The 15,043-nt window shown below is 39.2% G+C and overlaps 1 protein-coding gene across 1 annotated transcript in view; it reads right to left on the bottom strand.

The window, feature by feature from the left end:
• SPTLC2 (serine palmitoyltransferase long chain base subunit 2) overlaps nt 1-15,043 on the bottom strand; it is a 110,808-nt gene that overhangs the window by 70,289 nt on the left and 25,476 nt on the right. The window contains exons 2-4 of the mRNA XM_082832584.1: nt 13,817-14,011; nt 3,581-3,735; nt 1,489-1,637 (exon numbers count right to left, since the gene is read on the bottom strand). Coding sequence (XP_082688710.1) covers nt 1,489-1,637; nt 3,581-3,735; nt 13,817-14,011 — 499 coding nt within the window. The remainder of the gene's footprint in view (nt 1-1,488; nt 1,638-3,580; nt 3,736-13,816; nt 14,012-15,043) is intronic.

The following is a 15,043-nucleotide window of genomic DNA, read 5'->3' as shown; positions in this document are numbered from 1 at the left end:
ATGCAGCAAAAGCCAAGTTAAAAAACACCTTCCCTCACTTTGTATTATGATTTTACATCAAATGCTCAAATTTTACATCAAGTGCTCAAATCCTTAAGGACCGAACAACACTGATGAATGATAATGGCTGCATGCAGAGAGAAAAGCAGCAGAGAAAGAAGACTGCTGAACTTGGATACTCTGTGTCCTTAAAGCTTAAGCAAGTCATTTATCCTCTCTGGGCCTGTTTCTTATCTGTTAAATACCAATAATAATATTTGCTCTATCTACCCCATGACATTGTTGTAAAGATCAGAAGGGATAAGATGTTCAAGAAATTTATACAATATAAAGCACCGTAAAGACATAAGGTGGGCTTCCCTGGTGGCGCAGTGGTTAAGAATCCGCCTGCCAATGCAGGGGACACGGGTTCAAGCCCTGGCCCGGGAACATCCCACATGCCACGGAGCAACTAAGCCCGTGCGCCACAACTACTGAGCCTGCGCTCTAGACCCCGTGAGCCACAACTACTGAGCCCATGCGCCACAACTACTGAAGCCCACGCACCTAGAGCCTGTGCTCCACCACGAGAAGCCACTGTAGTGAGAAGCCCACACACCGCAGCGAAGAGTAGCCCCTGCTCACCACAACTAGAGCAAGCTCGCGCACAGCAACGAAGACCCAATGCAGCCAAAAATAAATAAATAAAAATTAAAAAGTATCCTTTTAAAAAAGATGTAAGGTATGATTACTCTATGTCGTCACTGCACAATGCTCCCTTAACCACATCACTGGGGATAGACCCATGTGAAATAATAATGAATTGTTGTTTTAATCTACTAAGTTTTGGGGTGATTCACAGTAATAAACATCCAGAAAGTTGCCTTATAACTTTTATGGTTATCAGTTCTCTTGAACAAAATGGAAAAATTAGGAATCCTCCTTTGAACTTAAATAAATCTCTTTGTAGAAATCTGTTCACTTTCACATTTTATAGACTTGTAATAATAATAAAAGAGTTAATGTTTATTGAGGGTTTACCATGTTACAAGCACTTTACATGAATTAGCTTATTTAATTCTTGAAACACCTCTATAGTGTAGGAATTATTATTAGCCCCAATTTACCAGTATGGAAGCAGATTAATGCTCATATGCCCATGAGCTCAGTACTAGTACGTAGTACTCTCAATCACTATCATTTGCAAAAGCCAATAAAGTCAACATTAAAGTTATAAATGAAACAAATACTTAATGGAACTTTTCTAGAGATGTTCTGTAAGTATAACACAATGGAAAAGATAAATATATCTCAAAACACACTGAAAGCATTAAAATCATCCATCACTTCAGAAAAATAAAGCATTCTTTTTACCTGATCTAAACTACATGGGAAAGTATGTATTTGGATGCTCTATACAGTATTCTAGCTCTATCTCAGTATTATTCCCTCCTGAGTAAAAAAGTTAAGAATAAGAACATCAGCTGGCCAAACAGAGCCTACACTTACCAATTTCCTGCCGAGTGCTGCACACTCCAACTCCATATTCCTCCAGGACTTTGGCAGCCGCCTCTTGACATGGTCCAGTATTCCGTGCAAACCCAAGATAGTTGTAGGAACCCATGTTTATAACATCTTTAATTACATTCCCTGTGTACCTGTATTTCAATAGCATAAAAGTTCATGAAACTCAAAAGCAAATCAAATACATGTGATAATAAACTTATTGATAATACAAAAGGAAGCACCATCTATAGGAAGTAGAGAGAATATGGTCTAGATGAAAAGCAACTCAAACTCACTACCAATTAGGAAGACGGAAGTTAAAACAAAATACCAGTTTTTACTTATCAATAGGGATGTTTAAAAACTGACCATATCATGGGAATTCCCTGGCAGTCCAATGGTTAGAACTCGGCGCTTTCACTTCTGTGGCCCTGGTTCAATCCCTGGTCAGGGAACTAAGATCCTGCAAGCCATGAGGCAAAGCCAAAAAACATTTTAAAAAATATTTTAAAATAAATAAATAAAAATAAAAACTGACTACATCCAGTGTTGGCCAGGACACTCTCATACGCTGTAGATAAGAATATCAGTCAGTACCTTTCTTTGGAGGGCAGTTTGACAGTACTTCTCTATTAAAAGATATACATATCTTTGACTCAGCAATTCCTACACACATATAAAAGGATATACGCTTAAGGATCCTTTAAGAGTCACTACACAATTTGTCTACTGTGTCCCTTTCCCAGGCACACAGACCAGTGACTTTCCACATGGTGGAAGCTCAGTCAGCCTGGGACCCCGAGTGAGGACAACATGGTTCAGAGGCTCCACCGATCTAAGATGGACATGAAGTAGGGACAAGAAATAAACTGCTTCTGTCTCAACGCTGAGGTTTTGGGGGTTTTTAACACAGGATGACATAGCCCAATCTACTCTACATTATATGTATCTATACTGTAGAACACTAAGCAGCCACTACAAATAGTGGGCCTGCTGTGAACGTACACAAGAAGGATGCTGTTACCGGTATGTTAGCAAGTAAAAAAAGCAAGATATAAAATAATTTCCATAGTATGATCCCATTTTTGTAAATCAAAAACTACCTGTGTGCAACCCCAGTAGTACAATATATATATATACACGCCATAGAAAACATATGGAGGAATAATATACAATAAACTGATAACAATGGTCACCTCTGGGAAGTGAGGATTTGTGGCGAAGTGGATTTGCAAAAGGATAGTGGTTAGCTGTCATAGGGGACCTTCAGTTTATTTGTATTACTTGTCTTTTTTTTAAAATAATGACCATACAACCATGTACAATATAAACAAAACAAAATCTTACGAATATAAAAAGTTTTCTAAACAATTCAATCCATTTAAGTAAAAATACTCCTTGAATCATTTGAGAAATCAAAATATCCATAAATAAATTCAGATAACTGATTCTGGTAAATGGCATAACAGAAAGGATGTTTTTTCTTTGTGTGAGTTTTTTTAATAAGTCAAATTTTGTTTTCAACTATAATCCAACACAGTGACAAATGTACTAGCAAAATGCATTTAAAAAATCTCAGGACTTTCCTGGTGGCACAGTGGTTAAGAATCCGCCTGCCAATGCAGGGGACACGGGTTCAAGCCCTGGTCCGGGAAGATTCCACATGACGCGGAGCAACTAAGCCCGTGCACCACAACTACTGAGCCTGCACTCTAGAGCCCATGAGCCACAACTACTGAGCCCTCGCGCCACAACTACTGAAGCCACCTAGAGCCCATGCTCTGCAACAAGAGAAGCCACCACAGTGAGAAGCCTGCGCACCGCAACAAAGAGTAGCCACTGCTCACCGCAACCAGAGAAAGCCCGCGTGCAACAACGAAGACCCAACGCAGCCAAAATTAAATAAATACATAAATTTATTTTTTTTTTAAATCTCAGTAACAATGAACAATATGAAAGGAAACTAATCATGCTGTATTGTACTCTCAGCTTCCACTCCTATTTTGACGGAATATTCAAATTGCAATACAACATCTTCTGAAGTGAAGAAATTCTTTTTTTGTTGTCAAGAAACAATTTCCCAACCGAGACTCACTTGAAGGACCAGTTGTAATCATGAGACTGTCTCTCCATGATGTCCACCCTGGCCCCAGGCACACTGCAGATGGGCCGATTCCAGTTGTCTCTAATCCTCATGTAGAGGTTCCTTGTATAGAAGTTTTCGAAATCCTGATACAATGACACAAAGTCCTGCCAAAAAATGGTGAAAATACTATAAATTAAACTGAGTTCCTTTGAAAAGTTTTACAACTTCCCTTTTTGTAATGCAAAAGCACTTTAGACTAAGACGTCAATTATACAGAATTAACTGATATGGAAAACATTGGAAAGGCATCAATTCCTTATGTTATTTTTAAACAACTCAATCAGGTAAAATTCACTTAGCTTTGACCACTGAGCTATAAGAAATGGTTGCAAGTAACTATCTGACAGCTCGAAAGTAGAGCCAAAGAATTTAACTTAGTAAAGCAGGCCTCATAAAAATAAACCTGGTTTGTACAATTCTGTCAATAAATGGTTTTCTTTCCTAAAAACCTTAAAAACATGGCTCTTCTGCCCCGCCCCCACCAGTAATATATTAGGGGAAATGCCATAAAAACCCCTATAATTCCAGTTTCAACCAAGAAAAATAATTCCAAAATTAAGATTTCATCCTCTGCATATTTTCAAGGATCAAAATGAAACAAATCCAAAGAAAAATTATAAACAAGAAACACTAAAAGGTAGGTTATAGAAAGACACCTACTTGAGGTTTCTTTCCTTGGATGGGCGTTTTTAAAAAATCTCAAAATGGGACTTCCCTGGTGGCGCAGTGGTTAAGAATCCGCCTGCCAATGCAGGGGACACGGGTTCAATCCCTGGTCCGGGAAGATCCCACATACTGCGGAGCAACTAAGCCCGTGCGCCACAACTACTGAGCCTGCGCTCTAGAGCCCATGAACCACAACTACTGAAGCCCACACACCTAGAGCCCGTGCTCCGCAACAGGAGAAGCCACCACAATGAGAAGCCAGCGCACCGCAAGGAAGAGTAGCCCCCACTTGCCTCAACTAGAAAAAGACCGCACGCAGCAATGAAGACCCAGTGCAGCCAAAAAATAATTAAAAAAAAAAGAATCTCAAAATGAATTTTCATGATCAGGGATTTAAAGCTCTCCCTTCCTCCCTGAAAATAAGTTATGCTAAAATTTAAGTCTGTAAAAATTAAGTCACAGTGGAGCTTTAATTAATGCATAATGTTCTGCTCAGAACACAGTGACCAGACCACATGAGGTCTACTTGAAGGTAAAGAGTAAACCAAACAAAAAGAAAACTGTACTACAGCTTTATGATAGCCAGCAAATCACTGAGCTTCTAGCCCTCAGATCTGGCTTGGTGCCAATCTAAATTCATCTTTTAAATAAGCTAGTCAAAAACATTAAAAGTTTAAGCCTTATTCTGTAAAAGATTTTCATTGCTAAAGAAGGCTCTACATAAAAGTTTAAAATTCACCTTCTGTGACATTGGACTCTAGAAGTGCCTACTAAATAAGTCTCACAGTAGATAAAAACCTCCTTAAGTAAAGCTAAGCAGAGTCATGAAGAACTCAGGCGTTTGTGGTAGCTGATACCATCTCTCCTGCAATTGGTTCTAACATTTACATTTCCTAAAGAGAAAATATCCATAAATAATGTGTCTGTCACAATTGGAAATTTATTACTTAAATACTATGCCCCGTTTGATAGTCTTTTCTTTCAACATACTGGATCAATTAAAACTGGAACAGAGACACCCAAATTCTAATTAAGGACTTTCCTTTAACTATTATTCACCATGCATTTATTTCACAAAGGAAAAAACAAAAAACCAGTCTCCAGTCCTTCTCAATGGGTAAACAGTACTAACTCTTCTTGATCTCATTTCTTTACAACTTCCTAAAACTGCACATCAATGTTAAAGGTATTAACTCAAATACTTGAGAGAAATACTTCATCATGGACAAGTTTTTATTAGCGACAAAACGCAGTATTTTTTTGCTTTTAGTATATAAATATCAGAAAAAACTTAGAGTCCGGTCCTATCTACCAGAAGGGTTACTAAACCCCAAAGAGAAAAGGGCTGCAGACCAGAATGAGCTGAGCTTTGGGTAACCTGTGACAGAGCTGTCTGAGGTTAGGAGGGCAGGGATGGGCTCTGATCTGAACAGAGAGACCGCCAAGATCAGGGAGCTCTGCCTCTCCTTACAAGGAGAGAACGACTAAGTCCCTGAGAAGGGAACAGGCTTGCACAGTGAGGAAGTTGTCACAGTGAGGGATGTTTGAGACCCAAAGCAGGTGAGACAGATGGTAGAAGACAGGGACTTGTGGCCCGGGTAGCAGCTTTGACTGCAGTTAGAAGGTTCGGTAGAGATCTGAAGGGACGCTAACCAAACTCGCTGCAGCCTTGCGATGAAGTAAGAAAGGGGATGGAAGGGGACCACGATTTGAGATTCTAGTTCTAGGCAATAAGAACGTCTGTTTCTAAAAACATATACACTTTACACTTTAAATATTTTAGGACTAGGGGTAAACTAGAGGACTTTTCATTCATTCTTTCAAATCTTTTATTGGACACTCAATATATGTTTGATTCATTGCTAGACTTGGGATACATTAAGGACAGGAGAGTTCTCTCTGCAAACAATGACACCCCACACCCCAGCCTGCTCCACAACCCCCTCCCTCTCTTCTTCCTCCTCAGTTTAGTCACTGTGAAATGACTTTAGTCAGGGCCAACCTAATACTCATTTGTTCAGGCACTGAACCAACATTTACTGAGCAGTACTTTCCAGGCACTTAAGCAAGGCACTGGGGATAAAAATGAGTAAGACACAACCTTTACACACTGAAGGATCTCTTAATGTAGTGGAGAGGCACACAGATAAAGTTACAACACAATATAACAAGTACTGTAGAGGGAGGCTTGCCCAGAGACAGCCTAACTGGTAGGTGAGTGGCAATGATAGAGTCAAGTTCAAACAGCCTTACGGATACCCTCCTCATGGACATCTCTGAAGATCTTTACAAACCCCATACACCAGCACATATCCATGATAAGCAGAAATAAAACCTGAGACCACCTTGGATTGTTGGGCTTGAGGTACTCACAAGTTAAGTGACTTCTACTACTGGCCTGAAAGGTAAAATTGAAATTCATGGATTTGTTAATTAGGGATCAGTAAAGACCTTACCCAAAGTAGTCTGGGGTCATCTTAATCACCCAATAAATATCCTTTATTATTTAAGCCTATTTGAAGTAAGTCTTGTAGAAAACATCCTATATATTGTTTAAAATAAATAGGCACCTATTCTACTGTCTATACAGGCCTTAAGATCACAGGGTAATCTATTAATATATAACCAGTGGGATCTGCGGCACCCCAAAACCCAACACTTTAATATATCTGCAGGAAAGCTGTGATTGTTCATACCAAGTGGGATAAAAAAGAGCTGTAAAGAGCAACACATCTGTTCAGGTCAGGTTTTACCACCAAATGTGTTAAAAAAAACTTTTGGTTTTCAGATATTTTAGAGTTTTGATTGTAGATATGGGACTGTGAACCTTCTGGAGAAGTATAGGATGATCCTGACAAGTGAAATTGTGCCCCAAAGAGTTAACAGAAGTTGATAACTAAGAGAAAGTCTTGAACTTGTCTTACAGAACAACAGATAAGGGAACAGCTTGTTAAAAACCCTTTGCTCGTAAACTGCTTTCATTGATTAAGTTCGCCTTAGTTTTTTTCTTTCTCTCTTTTTGCCTCTTCTATAACTGCAGGCCTTCCCAGCTTTCACACAGCCCCAGTTGTTTTAAAGGAACGTGGAGTCTGCTCCCACCCAGTGTAAGCTGGCTGGGGGCTGCATGGGACCACTGACCCTAAACCTGGGGCTGCACAGATGTTCAGTAAATGGCCTTTTAACATCAGAGGGCCAGAAAACTCTACCCTCAGACCAAGCTAAGCGACTCTAGTTTGAATATGAAGAAGCATGTAACCCAAATGTGCCTGTGCAGAACAAGGATTACCTCACCTTTTCTCTGCCTTTAATCACCTTTCTCTATGCCTAAGACCACTCTTGCTTATCCCATAAATACCCCAACCTCCTTGCCTTCAGGGAGGTGGACCTGAGACTTGTTCTTCCATCTCCTCGCTTGGCTGCCTTATGAATAAGCTCTTGGCTGTAAACCAACCCGAGTCTCGGTGTTTGGCTTGCGGCATCTTGGGCAAACAGACCTGGTTCAGTAACACAAGTATTATTCTGGTATTTACGTATTTAGGCACCATGTTAACCTCTGCACATAAATGAGTTCTGAAAGCTAATTTCAAAAAAAAAATCACAGGGGAAAAAGGTTGGGTGCTACCACTTTCAGAAGTTGACTTTATAAAAATTGGCCATGTTCGTTAAGACAATTCAGGCCAACACAGATGCGTGCCCAGATACTTTTATATGATGAGGATAAAGATGATGAATAATCACATCAATAGAAACAGGAGCTCCCAATTACTGAGTACTTATGATATGTGTTGCCAAGGGCTTCACATATTTTTTCTCTTAAGTATCCCTGAACTCTCTTACAGAAGCTATTACTCCCATTTTCAGAAAGGCAAAATGGCTTTCCCACCTAGAGACCTGGCCAGAAGCAGAGCCAGGAACTGATCCAGGTCTTTTAATTCCAGAGTCTATGCTCCTAACCCTAGCCACAATGCCTCCCATTCTGTGCTGCTACTAAGTCAATCTGAAATCACTTTCTACGGCATTCAAAGCACGTTAAGACCACTGGACTATTGGCCCTCCCACCCCTTTCCTATGGTCGGCCTACAGCCAGCATGTGTGTATGTGCAAGCACACAAAGAAGCACACGTTCACACACACACACATTCACACACACAGTAATAGTGTACAATAAAACTCTTTAAAAAGGTTTATTTTGGATATAGCTTTTCAGTGAGAAATCCCAAGAGGAAATAGATGACTGCTCTATACAATGGAATATGATTCAGCAATAAAAAAATGAATTACCAAAATATACCACAACATGGATGAACCTCAAAAACATTCCAAGTGATAGAAGCCAGACACAAAAGATCACACACTGTATGATCCCATTTATATGAAATGTCTAGAGACAGAAAGTAGATTAGTGGTTGCCTAGCATGAGGTGCAGGAGGAAGGGGTGATTGTTAATGGGTATGGGGTTTCTTCTTCAGATAATGAAAACGTTATAAAATTAGCTTATGGTGTTGGCTGTACACTTTCTGTAAATAGTAATAAAAATCATTCAACTGTACATTTTAAACAGGTGAACTTTATGGTACATAAATTATATCTCAATAAAGCTATTTAAAAAAAAAATTAAGTAGGGAATTCCCTGGCAGTCTGGGGGTTAGGACTCTGTGCTTCCACTGCAGGGGGCATGGATTAGACCCCTGGTCGGGGAACTAAGATCCTGCAAGTGGCACAGTGCGGCCCCAAAAGAAGGTGACTGCTTGACTGCTGTCCTGGGCTCCACACTTACCACAAAACTATGGAAAGTAGAGCTCTTTTTAAACCCACAGAACTAAAAAAGACAAACCAATTGATAATCCCCCAGCTTAATATATCAAGCAACTATACTCATTGTTTCCAAAGATACTGCTAAAGTGACAATTATCAGAATATTCTTAGTAAGCTACTTTTTGAAGGAGGTCAAGAATAAATCCTTCCAGGAATTTGAATTAATGTATTTTAATTCTTTTGTATCTTGAAAATTAAAATATATCAAGATATAGACATATAATGTCCCTTCCCAGTATCCTATCCCTCCCATTTCTGAATATATGATCATGAACCTTAGAGGCAAATGTTAAAGTTTAGTAAGTGTGTGGTAACTATCTACCACAATTTACTCCTTAGATTTCTAGGTATTTCCTATCTAGACACTAGAACATTTGTATTAATTCAAGCTTTTACTGTACCTATCACATACATGTTTCTGAACTACTAGCCTCACCTCACACAAAAAAGAAACCAGACTGAGAGAAAACATTTTTATCCAAAACACCACCAATAACAGAAGATCAAGCAGTAAAGAATTCCAATAATTTTAGCAATTTATATAAAATAGAACACATTTATGCTAACTCATCTTTATTAGCATGACCATGTGGTTCATTTCTACCCAGAGCAACATATGAAGAACTTGCATAAATAGTTTAAACAGGCTCTCTTTTGTAATGGAATGAGGGAGAAAATAAGGATGTGGTTATGAACACTACTCACTCAGAGAAATGAGAAAGTAGCAACATTGTATTTGCATTTTATGATCCTAAGCAAGCACTTTCCCTCACCTCTTCCCAGTGTAACACTTAAAAACTGGCCTATCCCTCTCACTACATCTAAACCAGCATCAGAAAACAAACACGATCTGCCATAACGCTAAATGAGCCTTCCTTCCCTTCTAATAGCTGAATTTTTATAAGAAAATGGCAGAATTCAGTTGTTTTAACTGCTAATATTATCTTCTGTGAAAATCCTACTAAAATGAATTTGAATAAACTAGTACAGTCCTCCCCTACACAAACTCTAGAGGCAAATGTCCCCCTCCATCCTACATATTTCCTCCTATTACTTCTTTCAAGAATTATTTCCTGGGGACTTCCCTGCTGGCACAGTGGTTAAGAATCCACCTGCCAATGCAGGGGACACAGGTTTAAGTCCTAGTCCGGGAAGATCCCACATGGCACGGAGCAACTAAGCCCGTGCGCCACAACTACTGAGCCTGTGCTCTAGAGCCCAAGAGCCACAACTACTGAGCCCGTGTGTCACGACTACTGAAGCCCGTAAACCTGGAGCCCGTGCTCCACAACAAGAGAAACCACTGCAATGAGAAGCCCGCGTACCACAACAAAGAGTAGCTCCCACTCGCCGCAACTAGAGAAAGCTCACACGCAGCAACAAAGACCCAACACAGCCAAAAATTAAAATTAATTAATTTTTTAAAAAAGAATTATTTCCTGATTAACTCTATGCTACTCAGTTTACTTTTTTGTTCTACATCTGCATACAATTCAAGTACTATTTACCTGCATAGTGCTTTGCAAAGGCCCATAATTTTGAAGTGTTTATGTTCCCTCAACAAAATTAGAAACTACTTAAGAAGAAAATCCACGTGTTCCAATTCTTTTTTTTTTTAATTTACTTTATTTAAGTAATTTATTTTTGGCTGTGTTGGGTCTTTGTTACTGCATGCTGTCTTTTCTCTAGTAGCGGCGAGCAGGGCTACTCTTCGTTGCAGAGCATGGGCTCTAGGCGCGTTGCAGAGCATGGGCTCTAGGCGCATGGGCTTCAGTAGTTGTGGCACATAGGCTCAGTAGTTGTGGCCCGAGGGCTCTAGAGCGCAGGCTCAGTAGTTGTGGCGCACAGGCTTAGTTGCTCCACAGCATGTGGGATCTTCCTGGACCAGGGATCAAACCCGTGTTCCCTGCATTGGCAGGCGGATTCTTCTTCTTTTTTTTTTTCTTTAAAATAGATCTTTATTGGAGTATAATTGTTTCACAATACTGTGCTAGCCTCTGTTGCACAAGAAAGCGAATCAGTCACGTGCATACACATGTCCCCACATCCCCTCCCTCCCACCCTCCCTATCCCACCCCTCTAGGTCATCTCAAAGCACCGTGCCGATCTCCTTGTGCTATGCTGCTGCTTCCCACCAGCCAACTATTTTACATTCGGTAGTGTATATATGTGGATGCTACTCTCACTTCGCCCCAGCTTCGTCCTCTCACCCCATGTCCTCAAGTCCATTTTCTATGTCTACATCTTTATTCCTGCCCTGCAACTAGGTTCATCAGTACATTTTTAAAATATATATTCCATATGTATGTGTTAGCATACGGTATTTGTTTTTCTCTTTCTGACTTACTTCACTCTGTATGACAGACTCTTGGTCTATCCACTTCACTACAAATAACTCAATGTCGTTTCTTTTTATGGTTGAGTAATATTCCATTGTATATATATGCCACATCTTCTTTACCCATTCATCTGGCGGGCAGATTCTTAACCACTGTGCCACCAGGGAAGACCCCTCCAATTCTTTTATACAAAGTTAAGTACACACAGGCAGCCCCAATACTTAAACAGTCAATTTACCCTCTAGAGACATGAAAAAGTTCCAAAGATAATGTCCTCATTCACAAAATAATTCAGATGCATCCCCATCGGTTCACTCATTCGTTCATCACACTTTGAGACAGCACCAGCTGTGCAAACTCTCCAGTCACTCCCCTGCTCAAAAATGCCCAGGACTCCTCATTGCCTACCAAACATTCAAAACACAATTTCTCATACATTCACTTTCCAGGTTCTCCCAAACATTCCTCATGCCTTTGCGTACACTTCTATCCCCTCAGCAGGAACGCTGTCTACACCACAGTCAGCACGCCCCCCCACCCCCATCTCTACATGTCAATTATTAGGTCTCTATAGTGTTTAGACACTATGAGAGGTCCCTGTATATAAAGACTTTCTAGTTTGAATATATGAATAAAACTTTAGCCCCCATCAGTCACAACCACCATCACCTCAGTCTAGCAGGAAGATGTTGGTTTGTACACAAATCATTGTAATACTGTACAACACAGTAAGTACATAGTAAGCTAGTAACCTATAGTAAGTAGGCCATGCCTAAGGGATGTAAAAAAATCAACATATTGTGGACGCACCCTACCAGGAAATCTGTTTGGGATGTACAGGGGTAGAAAAAAGTGAATCAAAGAAATTTAATTTTTTTTCAATGATGAAAATTAGTTTCGCCTACTGGACCAAGTTCTGAATGCAGGGCTTTGCTTGTTTTAGCAAAAAAATATCTTTTTTTTTTAATATATACACAGCAGGTTCTTATTAGTTATCCAAAACATACCTTCTTAATGAAATGAGCTTGTAGGCATTTCAGGGCAATGAGAAAGAGGGCCAACTTGTGGTACCAGGGCTGCGAAGGGGGCAGAATGGTTGAGATGAGAGAAGAACGCCTGGATCCTCAGTTCTCCCAGCTTCAGGATCCTCAATCCCTATGCTGATTGGTTTTGGCTTCCTAGTAGATGATGAGGTCCTTTCCCTTCCCATGTTTCTTGGTGCCTTCTCCCCTTCCCATGTCTCCATCATCCATTCCCAGTGTTTACTGGCTCCCCTCTCAGTGTTGATCTTAATGCCACCACATCTGCCTCCCTCTTCTAATGTCCCATGAAAGTGAGACGTATGATAGACAAAAAATGTCTAACTTCTGAATCCCTTCTCTAATCTAGTGCATTCCCTGGGCTAGAGGACAACCCTCTCCAGACTTCACATGCCAAGAACAAACAAGTTTGTTTTTCATAAAATCAGGCATTTTTCACTCTAATTTAATTTATTTTTTTAACGAAAAAAAAAACTTTATTATGGGATAAAGAAAATCTTTTATCATTTTAAATAATAAAATTTAAAGCATTAAAAAAATGCCCATAAAGAAATATTTTGGTTTGGGAAGGAACATAGTGTTCCTTAGTCCAAGACAAATTAGGTTGTTTTATTTTCTTTAATCTTATTGGAGTACAGTTGACTTACAACTATTTTTTTTAAAGAGTAGATAATACATGTATACTGTACAAAACTCTAGAGGCACAAAGGAGTATGCAGAGAAAAGTGAAGTGAGGTGAAGGCCGTCCTCCTCCCCAGAGACAATCAGTATCATTTGTTTACCATTACTAAAACAAGATAGTTTTCCACAGAAACAGAGTAGCTCAGCCAAATTCTGCTTCAGGGCTTGTTTTTTTGTGGAGAAGAGGTGATCTATGAACCAGACATGTATGTGTAATGTGCCTATGTGAAAACACAACATGTGTTCTGAAGAACACAATCTTTCCAGAAGACTGTAGACACAACTTGGGATACAGTATGGTATTGTGAATAGAAAGGACATGGCTTCTGGCTCTTCACAGAACTGTGTCCACATACCAGCTCTGACATTAGGCATCTTGGGAAATGTTACTTAACCTGTGAACTTTAGCTTTCTTGTCCATAAAATAAGAATAGATTTTTGTGATGATTAAATTAAAACATGTTAAATGCTTTGGTTTCTCCATGGCTTTACCCTTGTTTTTAGCTTCCCTTGTGGAATGTTTTCATTTAACTGCATCCAGAATATTTTTTATTTTAATGTATACCCAAATATCTAAAGAAAAAAATGAGTGAAAACCGCAAGATAAGAGGCTTCCATTTACAGAATCAAAGACTAACAATTACCTTTTGTTCTTCTCTTTCTGTTGCATGGTGACACTTTTCAATTCTCCAATGCCTTAAGAAATCTCGAAGATATCCAAAGAGAGTGAGGACACCATACCCCACATAAGTAAGCACAGCAACCAGCATTGGCGTCTCTTCAAAACCTTCATTAAACGGTCTTTTATATAGTCCTCCATTTTGTGTAACATGATGTATCTAAAAGGGAGGTTAAAAATGTTTCTTTCAGTCATGGTAACAAAAAGAGTGCTACTTAAAATCTGAGTCCTTACAGATTTGCATACCTTCAGAATTCTCTAAGTAATTGTCAACCCCCCCCCCACCACCACCACTACCAAACATCTGCTAAGTTCTTCTAAGCGGGACCTAATTTTTTTCTGTGGAAATAAGTTTTAAGTTATACATACTTCAGATGAACAGCAAAGAAAAGCAAGGGGAGAAGGACTGTGTAAGAACGACGCTTAACACTGATTTCTATCACTTGATTTTATGCAAGAGATCCTAAAATGCTATGCTTAGAGAATGCATAATTTTCTTTGTCCTAATGAAGAAAATAAAAAATATAAAACAAAGAGAAAGCCTATCCTGAAAATAGTATATTAGCTTACAAATAATCAAAAGTAAATTCAGTTTTAGAATAAAATATTTGTAAATGTTTTACTGCTAAATATTCTTAAAGCCACCGAGCCACAGCATTTCAAATAACTATTAGCACTAGGCATCTATGGAAACACATAGTTTATACCAGCTTTGTTGTCAGTGGTAATACAAATAAATTATTCACAAAAATAAAATGCTTACATTAAGTGATCCAGCACTGTATAACGCAGGAAGAAAGTGAAATCCAACACAAGGGGAAAAACTGTTAAGAGTGATCACTAACAGTCCTGAAATCATTCTGTCCTCCTTCATCTTGACCAAGTGACCTTTTCCAAACATAAGATTATCCCTAGTTTCCTCTTCAGGGATATCCAAATTTTAACATACAAACACCAAGGTACTGTACTTTGATCTCATAGCTGAAAGCTGTTTACTCTTTGGTCAATTTTAATGGAAATGTTGTTTTACAGAAAAATTCCACTAAAGTAGTTTCTGCGTCAACTTTAATCTTAACTCTGAAACAACAGATTGCTGTGAGGATGGTCAATCACAATTTACCAGGAACATATTTTCTTCTGAGCACTGTACTAGAGTTAAGAATTCGAAAGGAATAAAAGATTCTTTCTTGGC

The sequence above is a fragment of the Leucopleurus acutus genome (genome assembly GCF_964270905.1).
Source record: "Leucopleurus acutus genome assembly, chromosome: 1".
Classification (NCBI taxonomy): Eukaryota; Metazoa; Chordata; class Mammalia; order Artiodactyla; family Delphinidae; genus Leucopleurus; species Leucopleurus acutus.
Note: the sequence above shows the minus strand (reverse complement) of the source record. Positions and strands in the feature narration are given on the sequence as shown.